Source organism: Lipophrys pholis (genome assembly GCF_963383615.2).
Source record: "Lipophrys pholis genome assembly, chromosome: 7".
NCBI lineage: Eukaryota > Metazoa > Chordata > Actinopteri > Blenniiformes > Blenniidae > Lipophrys > Lipophrys pholis.
In genome coordinates this window covers 16,932,043-16,951,162 of record NC_137638.1, presented here as the reverse complement: position 1 = coordinate 16,951,162, position 19,120 = coordinate 16,932,043, and the positions used below count along the sequence as shown (strand labels likewise).

Here is a 19,120-nt window from a genome sequence, read left to right as displayed (position 1 = left end):
GTGGGCCGTGTGAACATAACATAACATTAGCTACCAGATACTGTTCAATCTGGACTGATGTGAATGTTCACGATGCGTGTGTGTGTGTGTGTGTGTGTAAGTGTGTGTGCGCGCGCGCGTTACAAAACATAAACCAGACAGGCTGCACAATGCACTCCGAGCTTAAAAGATGACGGGACAATGAAACCTTCCTGACTTTAAGGATTGTAATGTAAACCGTTTTTTTTGGAGACATTTTTGTTCAGTTTAGAATTCACAAGATGATCGAATTTGTGTGTTTGATACCTAAAAGCAATAAATAAGACAAGTTAATCCTATTATAAAAACCTCAAATTTTATATTGCTAAGAGTTCATCCTAAAACTGAATTTCTTCCCACCTTTTGCATACACAGTGCATTAAAACAATGAGGATGAAAGTTTTCATGCTGTGAGAACTGTATCCATTTAAAATGGTGAAAAAAAGTAAAATATTCCTCCTGAATCTAAGTATTTTTGTCACGTCGTTGTCATATATAAGTACTGTGCACTTCAAGGCTGATTGTGATTGGTAAAGGACGCAGGACAGTCTGTTTAGTTAATAAACCTCCTCTGTCCACTGTTTTCTCAGCTCTTTCTTTTCTATAATTTACTACATCAATAATCAGATTTTCTGGAGGATTACTCATAACAGAAGTAGATCAAATTTCCACCTTTTTCTGAAGTGGATGAGTTCAAATCGTAAACAAAGTGAAAATGTGTTGTTTTTGCCAAATTCATTTTTTATTTATTTATTTTGCTCAAGTCATGAATGAACGTAAGATTTCAGCCACTTGGTTTATTGTCGCCATCTAGTGTCAGAAACTTAGTACTACAAAGATCAACTACCAAAAGTGAATCGAAACTTCTAAAGAAATAGAAAGTTAATTGTTTTGTTTCTTCAACACATAACAAACGTTCAAAGCATTTTAATCTAAATTTGATATCAGCTTAAAAATTAACTGTTTTTTAAAACTTGTTTTGGTATGCTGACTAAAAGGAAGTAGAAGAAAGTAGAGGAAATGTTTTAATTTGATAAAGTGGTGGTCAAAATAATTTGTGACAAATATTAAAAGTAAGTTAAGTGTTTTAGTAACGTTAAGTCTAGAGGTCTTGATGTTGAAATAAGGAAATGTCTTTCTTTCAAAGGTAGCTGACCGGATTCAATGCTTATATTTTCTTGTAACTAAAACATTTGAGGGTGTTCCAAAAAATATTGTGAAAATTTGTTGGCTTTTCTCTTTTTAGCAGAGTTAAGCTTTTTCTAAGTTTGATCAGTAGCGGCACAAAACCCAAACAACCTGACCCCATTGGAAGTGGGAGAAATAGTTTGGAATACCAACCTAAATCTAAGAATAAAATGAAACGCGTCAACTATTTCATATGGTATACATCTGAATCATCAATGAGGTCTCTGGTAGTTTTTCATTGCATTATAATCTTTGAAATCTAAAATCGTGCATGTTCCCACACATATGTTCATGTAAGTTAAAGTTTAAACCTGAACAGATCACATTGAGCAGTTTCAAGGTCCGATTCATGGAGTTTGAGATACACAGGCACTCCTGCAGGGTGAAAGAGAATGAAACACGAGGTGGAAGCCATTAAATCATACTGTGGTGTTTAATTTATTCAAACGTGGACCTCATTTTCACTCCGACACAAAAAGAACCACATTCCCACCAACAAGATTCCATAAAGACACATACTCCAACACAAAGTAGACGACAGCAGGCAGCAGTTCGGCTTTGGCCAGAACACTAAAGTACAGTAATAGATTTTAAAAAAAGGTCTAAAAATTCAAATAGGTGAAAAAAACAAACAAACTAAAACTCAAAAAGCAACAATGACAAATAATTGGCACAATGTCTCATAAGAAGCAGGCTCCATGAAATAAATGGAATAGGCAGGATCCAGTACACGCAATTAAAAAGCAACTTGCAAGTCATACAGCGGACATTAGATAAAATCTGAACGTTGCATTGGATCTCTGACCGACTATTAAAATCAAGATGGCATATTTCAGATTTGGGGCGGTAAGAATTAGTGGTACATGAGTAGATTTCCAGTTTGCGGTAACTTAACGGATATTCCCTGTCATATCTGAGACTGAAAGCCTCTTGAAGTTGTGTGTTTTTCAGGAAGTGGGAGGCCAGTGTGAGACAATGTATGTGCAGTATTAGGAGAAATTTATTTCACTCATAATAAACTTTAAAAAAACCAAAACATTTTCAGAGTTATAAATTCCAGACTGGACTCAAACACAGTACCACATGTTTATAGTTAAACCTGATTCTTTGTAAACTAGAGTACAGCTTCCTTCAACAACATTATCATTCATTGAACACCTTCATTTATCACGTGTCAAACACACATCGATCGCTGGTCATCAAGTGTGATGGGACGCCAGGGGTAAGTCTCTTGTTGTTCCCTCGTTCAGGAAAAAAAAGACCCATTTAACAGCGGTTGTGTGCAGTTTAGCCTTATAGTATCCAGCAGTCTTTGCAAGCGTCGCCATTTGGTCTACAGTTTCAGAAATCAGTGCAAATGTTACCAGTAATATACAGAAAAATCCTACGACAAAACACAATTCTAAATCTAATCACTTTCCAGTTATTCAAACACACCATTCACATTTTGCACGGGGGTCTCTACCTTGGCGGATTGCATTGGATTTGGGCGCAATGAGTCGGTTCACCGCCGGAGACAGGATGCAGGAACAATAAAGGCATTAGAAGTCTGACGTGTTCACACATCCAGCCTTGGTGCTGAACAGTTCATTCTAATCAATCTGCTGGGACGTGACCAGTCAGTCTCAAGTCTATCTATTGACCTGCTCTAGTCTAATTCACTTTTTATTGATTTAAAAGTGTTGCAGATTTGGGGACAAAGGGGGAAGAGGAGTTGAGTGTCGGGGTAGAACAGTGGTTCATCATGTGACCTCAGAACTGCAACATGAGACCTCTGTCCTTCCGCCCAAAACCTTCAAATGAGACACTGAAACCGGCAACAGCCCCGTCCCACTGCGGGCAAATCTACACAGCGTTGGGGTCGTTTCTGTACACATGACATTAAATACTTTGTTTTTACTAAAAGTGGAGGATATGAAGATATGCAAGCTCAGTGAAGGGGAAAGAAGAAATCACTAAAAAAAGGGCTCATTTTCATTTGGCGGCGCAAAGTTACAGAAATAATAAAACATGTCAAAAGTCCTTACATGCTCACAGAATAGCGAGGGCCACAGGGACGCACACCGGGAAGGTTTTATCAGGCTGCTCACAAAATACTTTTAAACCTCCAACCAGAGGGACAACGAATTGTTTTAAAAATCACACATGTGGATGAGTAAAGTAGGAAAAAAGGCACAAGACCACCTTGTAGTGAAAAAACCTTCCCCAAATTTCCCAAAACGCAAAATATGTGCAGCGCTGTGCAAAGGTTAGAGGCAAGTGCAAAACAAAGACGATGCTACTTATCGAACATGCAAAACCACGTGACTCCGATTCTCCCGCTGAGGCCAGAGAGCCCCAAAACACAGCAAGTCATTAGGAGCAATGTTCTGGGTCAAGAAGATTAAACATGGTGGCGTAGCGATGGGCCTTAAATAGACACTCAGAAGTTCTACATGTGGAAAGCACGCTCGATCATTTCCCTCCCCGCACATGACCAAAACCTTTGCACAGTTTGTACGCATATTGAGAAAGCTTTGACCTTTTGTGAAAAAATCCTTTTTCAACATAAAACTTGACAAGCAACTTTAAAAGCTAAGCTCCTTTGGATCCCTACAATCACTTCATGCTGGTATCAAAAGATGAATGGATGCTCATGCTATGAGACATTAATAAACCTTCAATTGACATTTCATGCAAAAACACAATAATGCATCACCCAGACACACTGGAAACCAAATATGAACTCAAGAGTCAGAGACCAAAACATGGTTTTAGTTTTCTCATTCCAATTCCACATGTGTGTTTGAGTCCCTGAGATAAAACTGCCAGTCTGCATTTTCTTCCCCAAAGTCTGATGGTGACTTTTGATGACGGTGCTGTTTTATTTCACAAGCTTGACAACCCATTATGTTACGTGCACACTCACTCACTCACTCACTCACTCACTCACTCACTCACTCACTCACTCACTCACTCACTCACTCACTCACACAAGAAAAAGAGGTCAGAAATGATGGTCTAACTATTAGAATTGTGACTCTATGCAACGATCTAGATCTACATGATTTCAACATTCTGGATGGAAAAAAAATGGAATAAATAAATCTTACTATGGACAACTATCTCTCATCTTGAAGATCTTATACATTAGAAATAACCAGTTCCCAACATCGTACACCCCACCCTGCTTCAGTAGTTTGAAAAAGGGGACACATGTTTCTGTGGACAAATCCCCTGGGTTATTTACAAATATAAACAAACGGGCAGAAAATCTACATAATTGAGCAAAAGCTGCTTAAGCAAGGACCAAAATTTGAACTCTCTAATTGTTTATATTTTTTTTTTCCAAAAGGTGACTGAAGTGCAGAATTGGGCCGGCAGAAACCTCAAACATCTCCCCGATGACTTATTCAGAGACGTAGAAAAACTCTCTGGTTTGGTCTGCGTCGGCTCCAAGTCGGCCGTCAACTCAAGCCCATAAAACAACTGTCGTCCAATCTAGTTTGAGTCCCATATGAGAAACGAGTTGCAAATACCCAGCGGTTGTGTAGCTGCAGATGTTTGTAGGAAACTGGATTCTGTTATCAAATACGTCGCCCCGCCCCCCACCACCAAACCCCCCCCCCCAACCTGAACTCATCTTTGCTTCAGGGCGGTTACTGCTCCCCGCTGTGTTCGAGGCTGTCGATGACCCGACTCAGCCTGATGTTGAGCAGCCTGATCTGAGTGTCCAGGTGGTCGATCTTCTCCTCCAATGAGCCAGACCCGCCTCCGCGGCGCCAGTACGCCCCGACGGGCCCCGTCATGAAGTACACGGCCATGATGAAGCACAGCGGCAGCACCGCGCGCTCGGGGTCGCCCTCAAACTTCTGCAGGATGTACAGGCAAGACAGGGCAAAGAGGGTGACGCGCGCCAGCCAGAAAAAGCGCCCGAACACGGCGTGCAGCAGGTAAAAGAACCCGCCCAGGAACATAGAGAGGAACCAGTAGGCCAAGAGCACGGCGGCCACCAGGAGCAGGGCCCGGGCCGGAGAGTTGGTGAGAGATGTGGGGCTGAAGTAATGGCTGAGGTTGGACGCTGCAGGAGAGGGAGACAGAGGAGCAGAGTGAACCTCTCCAATCAAACTTATCTCTTTTTTTTTCTCTTTAAACATATGTATCTTCAACAAAACGTTTTTTTAGAGTTACTTGTACATTGAAGAACTCACAATCGATGCCCATCACGTCCAGCAGGTCTGACCAGATCTTCCAGACGGTGTCCAGGAAGGAGTCCACGCCATGGACGAATCGCTCCGTCGCTTTGGAAAAAAACTATGGGAGGAGTAGTGAGTGGAGAGAAGGTTAGTGAGCGTCATCGTCACGTTAGAGGGGTTCAGTAGCTACAAAAAAAAAAATAAATTCAAGTCGTTAGAATTGATTCACAGCCAAGTTCTCCATGAGTTCTACACTATAAACTGATAGAAGAATCACTGACTTGAAGTGGCTGTTAACTGACAACACAATCAATTAATGTTTTAATATCTGTTCTTTGAGATTCTACAATTAGACCGTTTTTGTAGTTATTTTTAGTCGGTTCAAGTCAGACGTTCCATTCTAAAGGTTCCCTGATGTCCTCGGGGACTTAAAACAGTAACTGAGTAAATGGCTCTTGTGCATATTTGCTTGATGTTCATGAGTTAAAGAGCGACTGCACAGCGCAGACAGCAGGCCGAGATCAACAAAGCTGAGTTACTGCTGCAGCTCCTCACATCGCATACCGACTGATGGATTTGCCCTCTGGACTGCTGAGTTAGGAAGCTAAACTAGTATTGTCTTCAGATAAGAAGTCCACCCTCAATGGACTGACATCTTATCTGTCAGAGTGTTTCTCCCCAAACTGTTGGCGAAAGAAGATTAATTCAACAAAGGGTTCAATGTACTTTAGCTTGTGTTACTCCAGGCAGTTTCATAGAAAAATTCCAGTTCATGTGTTCTTTGTAGTTCTCGCACTATGTGAGGTCGATCCGCGGGCTACAAACGATCTACTTCATCTTTCTTTACTCAGCAGCTGGGAAGAGAGACAGGTCTGAGGGGCTGAAGCATCTATTTGACAGATTAAAACATACATGTAAAAACACTTCACACATCTTGCAGCGTATGACCAGTCTTAATTATTATTAGTCTTAATATGGCCGCCATTGGCTTCCTCTTTAGTGAGAATAGTCAACAAACCCACACAACACAATGTTTCTTCTAAGTTCTCAAGATGTGCTGTAATGCTGTCATAATAACACATTACACATAGACTCAGAAATAAATACCCCAATTGATAAAAATTGAGTTCTTAAAAAAATGAATTTGCAATTCTAAATCCTATAAATTAAAGCCAAGATTAGATTTTTTTTATTTCAAATTCTCTTACAGGCAACAAATCCAACTGTGCTGGACAAACTTCATGAGACGATTCAATGCTACAATTTACACAGTAAGCCTTTGCTTTTCTACTTTTTCTTCTACATTCTTCATCTGTTAGCGCTATGTACGAGTATGTAATATCTACAGTTATATTTGTGCATTCATGCATGAAAACATAGCAATTGACTTTTAAAAATGTGTTTTTCTTAATTGGCAGTTGGACATTTTCTAATTACCCCTGAACGCACCATAAGACATTCATACAGTCCGAATGAAAGAAGTCGAGCACATTGAAAAGACATAGTGGATGAAAGCCACTTAGTTGAAGGACTATATAATCCTAAATTATACTAATAGTTTAGCTGTTATAAGCTAGAACAGTTTTAGAAATTGCTGAAATGTGAGCTTTAGTTAACAGCTGTGAGGGCCTGAATGGGCCACGCTGCGTTAAATGAATGAAAACGAGGTGTGCAGCAGTGCGTCCAAGCAAACCAACGCATTTCCACACCCTAGTGTGAATGCGCGTGCAGAATGCCCCCAGCAGGGGTTTTAGTACAGACTAATAAACCGGCAATAAGGGCTAATATTTCAAAATGGCATCCGGGAGACTGTTGTCCAGGCCCGAGCGCGCTTCTTCCTGTTCCACACGAAGCCGCCTTCAGCGGCCAGCCGCTCCAGACAACGAAACCCAGCCTGCTGTCGCCACGAAGCGGCCCCCACTCACCTTGTATAACCCTCGGATGTTGTCCTCTCCGAAGACGCTGCTCAGGGTCTGGTAGACGCCGTTAGCCGCCCGTCGGAAGCTGTTCTGGTTGCTGGTCCTGCTCCTGGCCGCCTCCGCGGTGTTCAGGGAGGAGGCGGAAAGCGCCAAGAAAACCACGAAAAAGCCGAGTCCCTTCATTGCGACAGAGTTCCCCGAAAGGCCGAGCAGAGGAAGCGTGTCGGATATTTGAGTGAAAGGCGGAGGGAAGCGGAGGAAAGCGGGTGTGAGCTGCCTGAAGTGCCACCTTGCAGCGGGGAGACAAGACACTGGCTGATGGGGGGGGGTGATAACCGGTGCTGCCTTCAGGGCGCCACGGAACGTATAGTTCCGCTGTTGTGTTTTTAAAAATATAAAAGGTTAAATATAATTTATTGACCTTTGGGTATCAATATATGCAATCCATCTCTATTTACCCATTTATTACATTTTTTAAGCAGTTGATGATCTGACAAACTACTGTATATGAAATGCATGCATGCTCGCCTGATATGAGGATTACTACTGCCCCCTACTGGTGAAATCTTGCCACTGCCCTATCATGGTTTCCTGGGTCCATCAAATGAGGATGGAGGCACATTCATAACATCTCGTCAGGATGATCTCGTGTTATGACCTGCCCAGGACTCTCAGGTCATCTTGAACATGTCTTTTTTCTTTTTCTGGAGTCAAAGGAGTGAAGGTATTTTTGTTTACTGTCTTTTAATGATGCAAATATCCCATGCTTTAACACTTACTGTACAAACCGCACTTACAATCCCTGCCCCTAATTTAAACAATATTTGATTTTTCTTTTTAATTTGCTTATTGGTTTTCATATTTTGATACTTTCATGTTTTTACTTGTCTGTCTTGATCATGTGTTGTTTGTGCATTTTTTTATTTTATGTAATGTTCTTCTGGCTTTGACAAAAATACTTGTGGTTTGCTGAGTTACTTTACTCCAACACCAGCAGGCTTCAACATGCAAGTGCTACTAATGTTTTCATACAGTTAAATACAATCAAACAATCTGGATGTGAAAGCTTATTTCCAAAACCAATTTAAAAATACTGTCAATTTCTTTTATTGGGAAATAAAAATTTGCGATAGTAATTTATTAACCACCAAGCCAAAGGATTCTTTCTCTAAAGACATCATGTGTTTTTTTTATTTATTTAAGTTATCCAGTTTAATGGTGCCATCTTCAGACAAGTCACATGACTTCAATTACAGAATAATCCCGAATCAAAGTCAAAGTGTCTCTTAGTTCAACGTTATATCTCACAGCTGATAATTAGGCAGCTTCATAAAATGAAGTTTAGTGTTACTCATTAAATGAAGAGTTGTTAAAAACATTTTGCACGAGCAATATAAAGTTATTTTTTTAGTTTGATGACTTTTTGTAGAAACACTGCCTGTGGAGTTTAAGAACAATATCACACTAGTATATAGTTGATGGGTTAAACAGTGGGAAGAAATTGTTTTAATGAGATCCGTTTGAAACATTCATTATGTTTCACTTTTGAGTTATCTTCTCAGGATCCAAAATGATCTAATAAAAAACACATTTTCTCTGCCAGATATGTCAATATTTCAGAACAAGAGCACGTGTGTGAGTCACACCTCTTGCTAAGTTACAAGATGACAGGAAGTTCAAATGAAATTGCAGATCGCTGTTGCTCCAGCGTCACTTTTTACTTGAGCAGATTTCCCCTGTGCTCTCATTATTCAAATCTAAAGCTATATTACCAGCTACTAGAGAAGGAGGAAGTAGGTCAACAAAGCAAATAACAGGAGTGGTGACAAGAGTGCCACTTTTAAACCAAACGCTGGAGCAGGTTTTTTTTATTCTGTTTATAACAAGAAAAGAAAACACAGGTTACACTCGTGTTACTTGTATCAACATAGGGTGGTCAATGCTTACTTTTTAAATTATTTCTAACTGGTTAAAGATGCATGAATGAGTGTTGAGTGTCCTCACATGAAGAATGCCTCTGCCACATTTAATGTATCCACTAGATGGTAGGATTGGATTTCATTAGTGGCTTGATGAAACTCAGTATCAACATGGCACAACTCTGGAAATCACAAAGGGATAGTAATTGACATTTTAGGAATATATATTCAACTTGATTGAAATACGACTGTAGGGTGACAATAGTTACAAAAACTGGCAGGGGAAACAGGAGGGTGAAAAATAGAGGACATTGAGGGGAATGCTGTTCAGATTTGGAACATTTTTATTCTTTTCCATCTTCCATTGATGGATTACTAATCCAGTTTGTTGGTATCAATCCTAACATCCTGAAATCCTTGGCCCTACATGTCAAGGGGTCCGCACTATTTCAGAACCTCAAAAAGAGACACAAAACAACCACAAAGAGGCTTCTTGTTGAATGAACAGAAAAGAAACAATCTCCAACCCATTAACAAGCCACAGAGATACAAAAACAAATCAGGACAAATGACGGCAGAGATGTGAAACGACTATATTAACATAATAGGAACACATGTCTTTTTAATTGTTGTAGTTTTCTTTCAAATAGACACATGATTTACAGAAAAAGACATATAAAGAGAGTGTGAGGCTCAGTGCAGTGGTGAGCGCTCCTGTCTCCCAGCAGGAAGGTCTGGATTCAAATATTGTGTGGAGTTTGCTCCCCGAGTTCTCTCCTCAGAAGAAAAGGCTTCATTTGTTTGAAGAGCAGGAAAACCAGTGTCAGAAGCAGAAACAATCTGTAGCTCTCTGATTCCTGCCTCCAACTGTTCTACAGCCCTCGAAATCATTCTGGTTGTAGAGAATGAGTTGTTCTGCCTGAAGAAACTTGATGTGGCCCTCCCCTACCTCCCGCCACTTTTAAGTCGTTTAAAAGCTTAACATTAAAACGCCAAAAGGAGCCTGATTTCTTTGTGCCAGATAAAAACAGTTCTGCCAAAACTAAAAGGTGATCCGTAAAACCAACAGGGGCAATGTGACAGCCTGCGACACACATTATATAAAAGAGGCAGACATTTAAAATTCTATCCAACCCGGCTTCACTGATTTGACCGTCCACCACTCTGACCCATGTGTACTGTGTGTCAGGAGGGTGTCTGTCGTTTCCTTTCTAGTTACCTCCATCACCAAACCCCGCTGCCGTGCACCTCCACGCTCATTCATATTTAAAGAGGATACCTTCAAGGCCGTCGCAGGAAAAGCGAATCGTCAGGGAAATGACAGATATACCCAACAGATAAGAAACTCCACATGTATGATAGTAAAAACTATTATGTAGAAAATTTCATCTCTTTTTTTTTTGGGCACTTTAAGGTGACATGTTTCCTTTGTGCGTTTTCTCATCCAGTAATTCTGGACTGATACATTTTTGCGAAGTACTCTCTGAACAGATCAGAACAGCAGCTCCTCACATCTAACGGGCTTTCAAAGGAGCGTAGGTCTGAGAAACACTGTCCGCCATTTTCCATCCCTCTGACCTATGGAGCAGCCTGTCGCTCTGTCCTCTGACCACAACGTGCCTCCATCTCCACTATCTGTCCCTGCTCTGTATCAGTCCTCACCTGTCCATCATTAGTTACCTATTCCCGAGCCTTCGCTTTTCCTGCAGTTTCTACTTGTGCAGTTCTTCTCACACTTTCGGTTTCAAATACATTCTCGCCCCCTCATGTGTTTTACCGGAGACGCGGGTGGATGGCATCAAGGCCACAAGACATGGACAAAAACACCAATAAACTAAGTTTTATCTGCACCGATGACATAAAAAAAGATCATACAATAAACAAACAGTAGGAAGAAAAACAAAAACAAACACCCCTCCATACGTGAGGGAAGGAAGGAAGGAAGGAAGAATGGACGGATAAAGATGTTTTAGTGTCTTGAGGGGCCTCGGGGGGGCCGTTTTCAGCTTGTGCCCGGGGACCTGCTGTTTCTTGATGCATCCATGCTCTCCTCGTGTGTGTTCTGCATCCAGTCGCTGTGCAACCAAACTCTGTATCCAGGCAACGCTTCACGCAAATTAACGGGCTCTGTGCACACGTACAGTGGAGGAATGCTTTGACCTTGGAGCACAGCGCTATACGAATCTGAGAGTTGGGCCTTTGGGCACTTTCTACCGGCTATAATCTCTGTTAGAAATGAAGTTCAGGCTGGTGTAAAAAACCAAGTCTAGATCATGTACGGGCGAGCTCCGAGAGTGACATTTGAGACAAGCAGCACCACTTCACCAGCGGTTGGCCCCGGATCATACGATGTCAGCCAGCAAGGGGACAAAACAGAAGGTAACTTATCAGTTTTAACACACTGGTGTATTGAATGGGTGAAGACTGACTGTTTCATCAAATGATTAATATAATTCAGCATTTTAACAGAGTTTAAAGTGTAAAATTCTAACCTGAAATTCAATTATCTTTTGAAATGAACAGAAGGAGTACATGTAACAGTGCTACTCAATATGTATAGTCCAATTGGTGACTGTGATTGCATCAGTATGGTTTGATAAACAAACGTACCACATGTAATGGGTGTGCAGAGATACGTCCATCACCCTGTCCTGTTTAGCGGTTCAGATGATCAGAGGGAAGACTCGGACAACCCACTGTCCCCGGTTAATATTTATTTCAGGCATTTGTTCAGAAAATCAAACAAAATATATCTTATGCAACATGCAGCAGACACACAGCGGGTTAAAAGTCTCCTGTTGGCAGATAGACAGACACAGCATGTGTTTTCACACAAGTGACACAACCCATTTCCAAGGTTCCTACTCGGCACACACTTTGGCTGCATGTTGAGAAAGTAAAGAAACACACTCGAAACTGCATGCTGGGGAATTTGAACAGCATGGATTCTAAAATAGAAAATAACATTTCCTGAAGCTACAATAATATAAACTAATTACATTATTAACCCTGTTACACATACCACAGTGGTCAGAGGGATCAGGGGAATGGCTTCTACACCACAAAAAGTGAGGAATAATCGGCTCTCGTGTGAAATATCAGCATGATTTGGTTAACAGGGATTTAAACAGTCCTCCTCATCATGCTGTTCACATTTTGACATCATGACATCAAGACAATAATAGCAATTGACCAATAGTACCACGCCAATGGAGGCTTGAAACAGGATGTTCTCAGATGTAAGTGGCCACTATGCTTAAAGTGTCACAGCGTGTCATCAGCAGGCTGAACAGAGATACAGAGAGACTGGAAAAGTCACAGAAAGACATAGAAGTGGACATCCTTTGGCCACATCCCGCACTGATGACCACTTATTGTGAAAAGTGCCCTACTGAACCACTCTACTCCACACATAAAGAAGGTGAGAGGCACCCAAGTGTCACGTCAGACCATTGGAAAGCATTTCCATGAGCGTGGTCTGGGTGCTCGATGTCCTGCAAGGGCATCTGACCACACTACCAGGCACAGGCGTCGTCGTCTTGCATGGACCAGGAGCATTTATACTGGACGGGGGAGCATTGGGCCTCAGTGCTGTTCGCTGATCAAAGTCCATTCACACTGAGCTGAAATGATGACCGCTGTTACAATGTGTTTAGTCAAGACAGAACTGCACGGTGACAAGCCCATCCCACCTGAATAACACCATTAATCCAGTCATTTATCCCCTGCATGAACAACACGGGACTAATTTCATCTTCATGGATGACAGTGCTCCGGCTCATGGAGGTGGCATCATAAGTGAGCGGCTGTGGAGACTGGGGTACCTCAAATGGAGCCCCCTGCACTTTCTCCAGACCTGAGCTTGAACTATACCACTGTGCAGCCCTGATTTACCCGACTGCTCAAATCAAAAACGAGCTTGGGAAAATGGCTTTTTATTGCCCGTGGATAACACCAGATACTATTTATGACATCATAGCTCAGGGGCTGGGTGTAAATGTGCTTTTTTTAAAAATTTGATTTCCTGAGTCTAATCCTTTTGCACCACTGCCACCGATAGGCCTGCATTGATTATATCTATTGAGAACTTTGGTAGAACCTTTAAACCTGACCTGTGTGTGTGCTGCTTTCTTTTTGTTTGTTTGTTTATCTTTGCAGGTGGTTATGCTCCATTCTTGTCAATGGCCAAGAGGCAGTCAATATTCACAGTCCTGAGTGAAACCTTGCCAGGACCTGGACAGTATGATGCGTTTCCTGTTAAGGTAACGCATGTCAGAGAAAGCCATTTTATTTTGAAATGAATTAACTCTACTTTGTACGGAGAAGTCACTGTGTTGGTTCACTCTAACCTCCAACAGGCTTTTAACCCCCCCACCCCCCCCCCCCCTTCCCCACGTGTCAACTTGTTTTCTGATTGAATGACAAACTTTCTAATGTTATTCACATTATAAGATGGAACCATTTCTCTGGGCAACACAAATGAAATCTTTTTTTTCCCAAGTTAGATGTTTTTAATTCAAAATATCTGATAATTCTTTACATTTAATCTTCAATTGTCCAAACTGTTTGTTTCGCACTAAAGCTTATTCCGTTTTGTCTTGATTACACTCACAACACATGATGTTCTACAGATATTTTTCAATAAAATAAGACTTAGTTAACTATACACTTATTGTTTCTTCTCAAATATATAAAGAAAACAAATGCTGGAAAAAGGCCTATTACATTTTGAAGTACACAATTTTAGAGTGTTAGTGTAAGAAGGATGTATATATATTCTTAGGAACAGTTTGGAAAGAGATTTTAAACTTGTAATATAATCTGTTACAATTGCTGTCCCATTTGTGGTTTGCTTGTCTTTCGTCGAACCTTCGTCTCTCCAGCAAAATGTCCAGGGTGGCTGCAGCCTTCAGAATCGTTCGAAGCGTTTTGATGATTTGGGGTCAGAGGTTCCCGGCCCAGGTGCCTACAATGTCCTTCCTACCTCGGAAAAAAAGCTCCAGGGGATGTCAAGTAAAGTTGAAAATCTTGAGAAGCCTGGCAGAAATATGGTAAGCATATGGGTGAACATATGAGGAAAATAAATTTCACTGATGATTTATTAAAGTAGGGCTAGTTTTCTGCGGATCACAAGTTTAGCGTTGATGTAGTGTACCTATAGAATGTGCTTTTTATGTAAAAAGCACTTATGGAATAATATAGGATAACAAATAATCTGGCATAAAGAATTTCCCTCTGGGATTAATAAAGTATATTCTATTCTATAACATTATCAGATAATAAATTACATGTCAATTTGAATGCATAGTTTATCATCATAGTTATTTCGGAGATTAAGATAAGTGACACTCTCAAGAAGAAGCATGACTATTACATTCGCAATGTCTTTTTCGCAAATATGTCAGCAATTTCATATGTGACCGTGAATTGAGTAGGCCGAGTGTGTCGATGATAATGTCATTAAATGCTGTTGCTATGGCAGAGCCCTCATTCTATTAATTCTTCAAAGTAGCAGCAACCAAAGTCAATTGTACTGTGACAATAAGGACATAGTCCATTCTATCCTAGGAATATTAGTGCGCTTCTTTTGAACAATCAAGTGTGAAGCAGCTCCTTGGAGTAGTAAACAGTGTCAAAGGTTGTTTGAGAATTCTAACCGCTTACAAATAAAACAAGTACACAATTTGATAATACAGCTCAGGTAATACCTGCCATGATATACTTTATGAGAGTTTTAAACATGGTATTGCATTGTAGGTTATGTAGAGGGCCGATCAGCGTCTGCTTTTATCAGAAATAACACTGTACTTCTAACAGAACTGTAACTTTAACCTTGCTGTGAACCCAATGGTAATTTGGCTCCTCTTTGTATCCCCTGTGCTAGTTACAGTATGTCAAGAGTTTACACAAAGATAAGGAGTGAGCCAATGCCCTGTTAGGGGTATTTTATCTGATCAAGACCAATACTAAACACCTAAATATGTGAACCTTCTTCAGCAAGGATTGCTGTTCTTTGAATAACAAACACTTGCACATTGCTCCCAGCTGTAGGAGGTTTATGGTGTAGCTTCTGTACATTATCACTGAGGCCTTGTTGAGGTTCCCTCAGCAGACATTTTCCTATTGCACTCCTACACTCCGACTTTCTACTATTTCTGTCTGCCCTTTCTCTCTACCTGCACTTGTTATCTTTTGTCTTCCCTCATACCTTCTCTCTCTCTCTGTCTGTCCCTCCCTCAGTCTGACACTTTATTGGCCGCAGGCTAAGCTCAGCTGCTCCATAAGAGAGGGCATTTTTTTTTTTCCCCCATCACATACGCGGACTGTTATGCCTCACTCTGCCTGTCTTTCTCCGCCTTTCTCTCTATGTGCACTGGCTGCAGGCGAAAAGTCCCCGCCTGGTACGTCATTCAGCTATCCCATCTATTCCTTCCCCGGGCCAGGCCTATGGCTATGAGGAGGATGCCCTGGGTGTGCTCCGAAAGCAACAGGCTCCTCCAAGGGACACAACCCTGGGGCCAGCCTACTACAAGCTGCTGCTGGTGAGGACAAACACATGTATACACACACATGGATGGTTGAGCGTGCATACATCACAGAGTGTGTTCACATAGGTGTATTTTCATCAATCTGGACGAGTGTGGGTCTAAGTGTGCTTACTCTGCCACGAGGCAAGGTCCATTAGGGTTGGGCACATCTTGTGTAGTAGTGAACCCCCACCACACCTCATTCATTTGGCCCAAAAGCCATTTCCATAGCTAATGAATGCAGCTCCACTTTAAAAAAAAGCCACAGCGCACCAATGCTCATCCATTTTACATGCCAACAAAGAGAGGGCCATTAGTAATTATTCTTCAAGCTATATTACAATATTCACTTAAAATAATGCACACGCCCGCTGTTCTGGCTCTCAATTAAGCAATCTTTCATCCGTTAATGACCGAAGGAATTCAGCAGCGTCCTTGAGTGTTGGCCGAGGTTGTGTCAACACATCGGTGCAGGAACAGCGGCGTGCTGTGATTTAAGGCTATCAGCGGTGCGTCCATCCATGGATCGTTTTTTTCTTTTTTCATCTCAAATTCTGTTGCTCTCCCTTTGAAAGTTAAACCTCCGTTTCTGTCCGACTCCATCCCTCTGTTCATCTGTCTGGCACACTTTTCTTTAAACTCAAACACCTCCCCCTGCCCCTGTTCTGACTGAGTTCAGAAGTGCAGAGAGGCGGAATTAAGTAGTTGTGTGAGGACACATCTTCAAAGAGGCCCGGGACAACCTTTGAATGATAAGACATTAGAGAAAAATCAAAAGAACATAACTCTGCTTTTTCTCCGGGTGTCACTGAGAAACACACACACAAAAAAAATCTGTTTCATCCACTGACCCTGAAGTTGCGGCTCGAGCCTGTGTTGGCAAAACACTTACTTTGCATTGACCGATGCAACTAAGTACACACAATTACTTGTTGATGAGCTGCAGTTGTATATGTAGCTATTGGCTGGTATAGATTTCTCATGGATATACTGGCACATTTATTTGTTAGAATAATCTGCAGTAGGAAACACTACAACTCCAGCACCAGACCTGTTGCAATATTGTGTAAAATGTACTAAATGGTAACAATGTGCAAATCCTGTTATACACACTATATTTCAGTAAGAATCATATAAGGACAATATAGCGATTGTTGACACTCAGTAATTTACCAAAATAAGCATCTTAATGTTTAGTTTGACAACATTTGGACAAAAGTAACAAAAAAACCCGGAAACACTAACATACCTAAAGAAAAACATACTGTACATACAGTTTTTTTTTACGTAATCAGTAATATGACCAGGTCTTCCAGGACGAGGACTTTCTAAAGAATAGATGAGCAGGAGCCCCGCAACACTTTAAAAATAAAAATTCACAGATCAAGATTGCAACTGGTGCATCTGGTGAGTTGTACCCCATATTGTTGTTCTCAGGAACCCTGTACGGGTCATGTATGCTTCCTGGAAATCAACACTTGTATGTGTCTGTTTGCAATGCAGAACAGTTATGTTCTTCTTTTTAACTTCAAACATCTGAATATCCCGATTTCCGATCTCTGAAAGCGAGATTGGAAGATCAAAGCCGACTAAACCTCAGATCTCATCCTCCACTCACTGTTAAGGTTAAGATAAGGAGACAGGCACCATATGGAGTCCGAAACTTTTTCGAGACTCCCTGCCAGTCTTCCCATAACCTTCCTCATAGAATAGGCACAGACAGCCGGGTCAAGAAAGAAAGAGAAGTGAGATTGAACATTTTAGAGGCTTTGATTTTGATTCAAGCAAGAGCTTTTTTCCCCCTCTCTCTCTCTCTCTGCCCGTCTCTTTCATTTTAGCAGACATTTTTGAAATTGAGGGACAAGCAGCAGACTTCTTTCATTGTCAGGGAACATGAATCAAAGTGATTGAGAACCAAACTCCGACAGTATGTTAAGGCCCTCGGATAAAACTCACCGTCCTCGTGATTTTTTTCTCAAGAGTAGAAATTCAAATATTGGTATAGCATTGGTATATGTGTCAGTGCACTCAATGGATAGTTGTAAATGAGAAACGTCTGATTCACTTGCAGATATCCATTCATGTTTATAACGCTGATCAATACTGTATCTGATTTTTATTATCATGACAAATATAAAAAGACGAAGATGCATAGTTCAAGAGTGAGAATCATAGTGGTCAGGATCACAGGATTTTAAAGCATTTGGACTTAACATATAGAAAAAAATATATTTATTTTGAATCCATTGTAACACTTACACATGGTTTTGACACTCAAGTATCTTTTACAATTCCGATTGGTCTCCATTTCCTTTGAAATAAATTCTGTCATAAATAATTTTGTCATTAAAATCATTAATTTTACCCTTCACTCAGTTGTTGCCATCACATCTCCTTTAACAGAGCCTGCCAGTCCATTATAACTTCCCCACGAGCGGCACTCTCCACACCTTGAGAACCACTATTTTCCAATAATAGTCTTGTTTTTCTTTGATAATTTGTTGTATGGAAATGTTTACATTTATTGACTGCTGTAAAAAAAACAGATAGAGATTGCAATGACACGGCTTATGGCACATATGCGTCACACGTCCAACAAATTAACTTTATAAGAACACCTCACTTCTAGTCACTCAGATGTGTTTGGTGGCGGCGGGCTGGCTCATTTCCAGAGCAGCCTCCCTCCGTTAGGAAGATGTGGAGTGGACTGGTCCTATCTGGAAAGGCCAGAGGCAGAGGAACGGTTGTAAAACTGGGAGAGATATGAAAGAACCAAGGGTTTCCTCCAGATCTCACACACAATCTGGCATTTGACTGAACTTCACACTTCATTCAGACCCCAACTTCACGAGCCTGTTCTGGAGGAGAAACCAGATAAGTGAGGACGAGCTGGTCTTATTTTCTACTACTTTATTTATCCATGTATCATCTTGTTATCTCCCTCCTCCCATCTTCCATTCCTCTTCCCTTCTTTCTGATCAGCTATTTCTATCATCCACTCCTTACCTCGGCTCTCCGGGTTCCTCTCTGTTATTTCTCCTGTTGTTTTTGTCCTTTTTCAGTCCGAGACGAGTACTATGCAGAAGTATAAAGGAATCCACTTTGGCAACATGACAGGGAGGAGAACAGAAGTGATGGTAGACGAGGGACCAGGTCCAGGACAATACTATCCTGAGATGTGAGTAACGTGTTTTGGATTCAGTAAGTACAAACTTGATCATAGAGATGACAAAAAAAACAACATACAACTGGAACTCTGAGGTGGCTTTTTTGTGCACTCACTTCTGGAATCAGCAGTATTTCATCGTGTGAATAATCCCCAAAATCGTCCTGTGAACAACATACGTCCTCTTCTGCTACTGTCGTTAGGCTGT

At 41.1% G+C, this 19,120-nt stretch overlaps 2 protein-coding genes across 2 annotated transcripts in view; one reads left to right on the top strand and one right to left on the bottom strand.

The window, feature by feature from the left end:
• Positions 1–1,628: 1,628 nt before the first annotated feature.
• On the bottom strand, positions 1,629–7,614 carry bri3bp (bri3 binding protein). Its single transcript, XM_080467606.1, has 3 exons — positions 7,307–7,614; positions 5,397–5,499; positions 1,629–5,266 (listed from the first exon to the last, which is right to left on the bottom strand). The coding sequence occupies exons 1-3, from the start codon at positions 7,481–7,483 to the stop codon at positions 4,845–4,847; spliced, it is 702 nt and encodes a 233-aa protein (XP_080323732.1). The 5' UTR covers positions 7,484–7,614; the 3' UTR covers positions 1,629–4,844.
• A 3,699-nt stretch (positions 7,615–11,313) lies between these two features.
• Positions 11,314–19,120, top strand: part of stpg2 (sperm-tail PG-rich repeat containing 2) — a 61,459-nt gene continuing 53,652 nt past the window's right edge. The window contains exons 1-5 of the mRNA XM_080467877.1: positions 11,314–11,598; positions 13,378–13,481; positions 14,103–14,270; positions 15,603–15,761; positions 18,809–18,924. Coding sequence (XP_080324003.1) covers positions 11,493–11,598; positions 13,378–13,481; positions 14,103–14,270; positions 15,603–15,761; positions 18,809–18,924 — 653 coding nt within the window. The 5' untranslated portion in view covers positions 11,314–11,492. The remainder of the gene's footprint in view (positions 11,599–13,377; positions 13,482–14,102; positions 14,271–15,602; positions 15,762–18,808; positions 18,925–19,120) is intronic.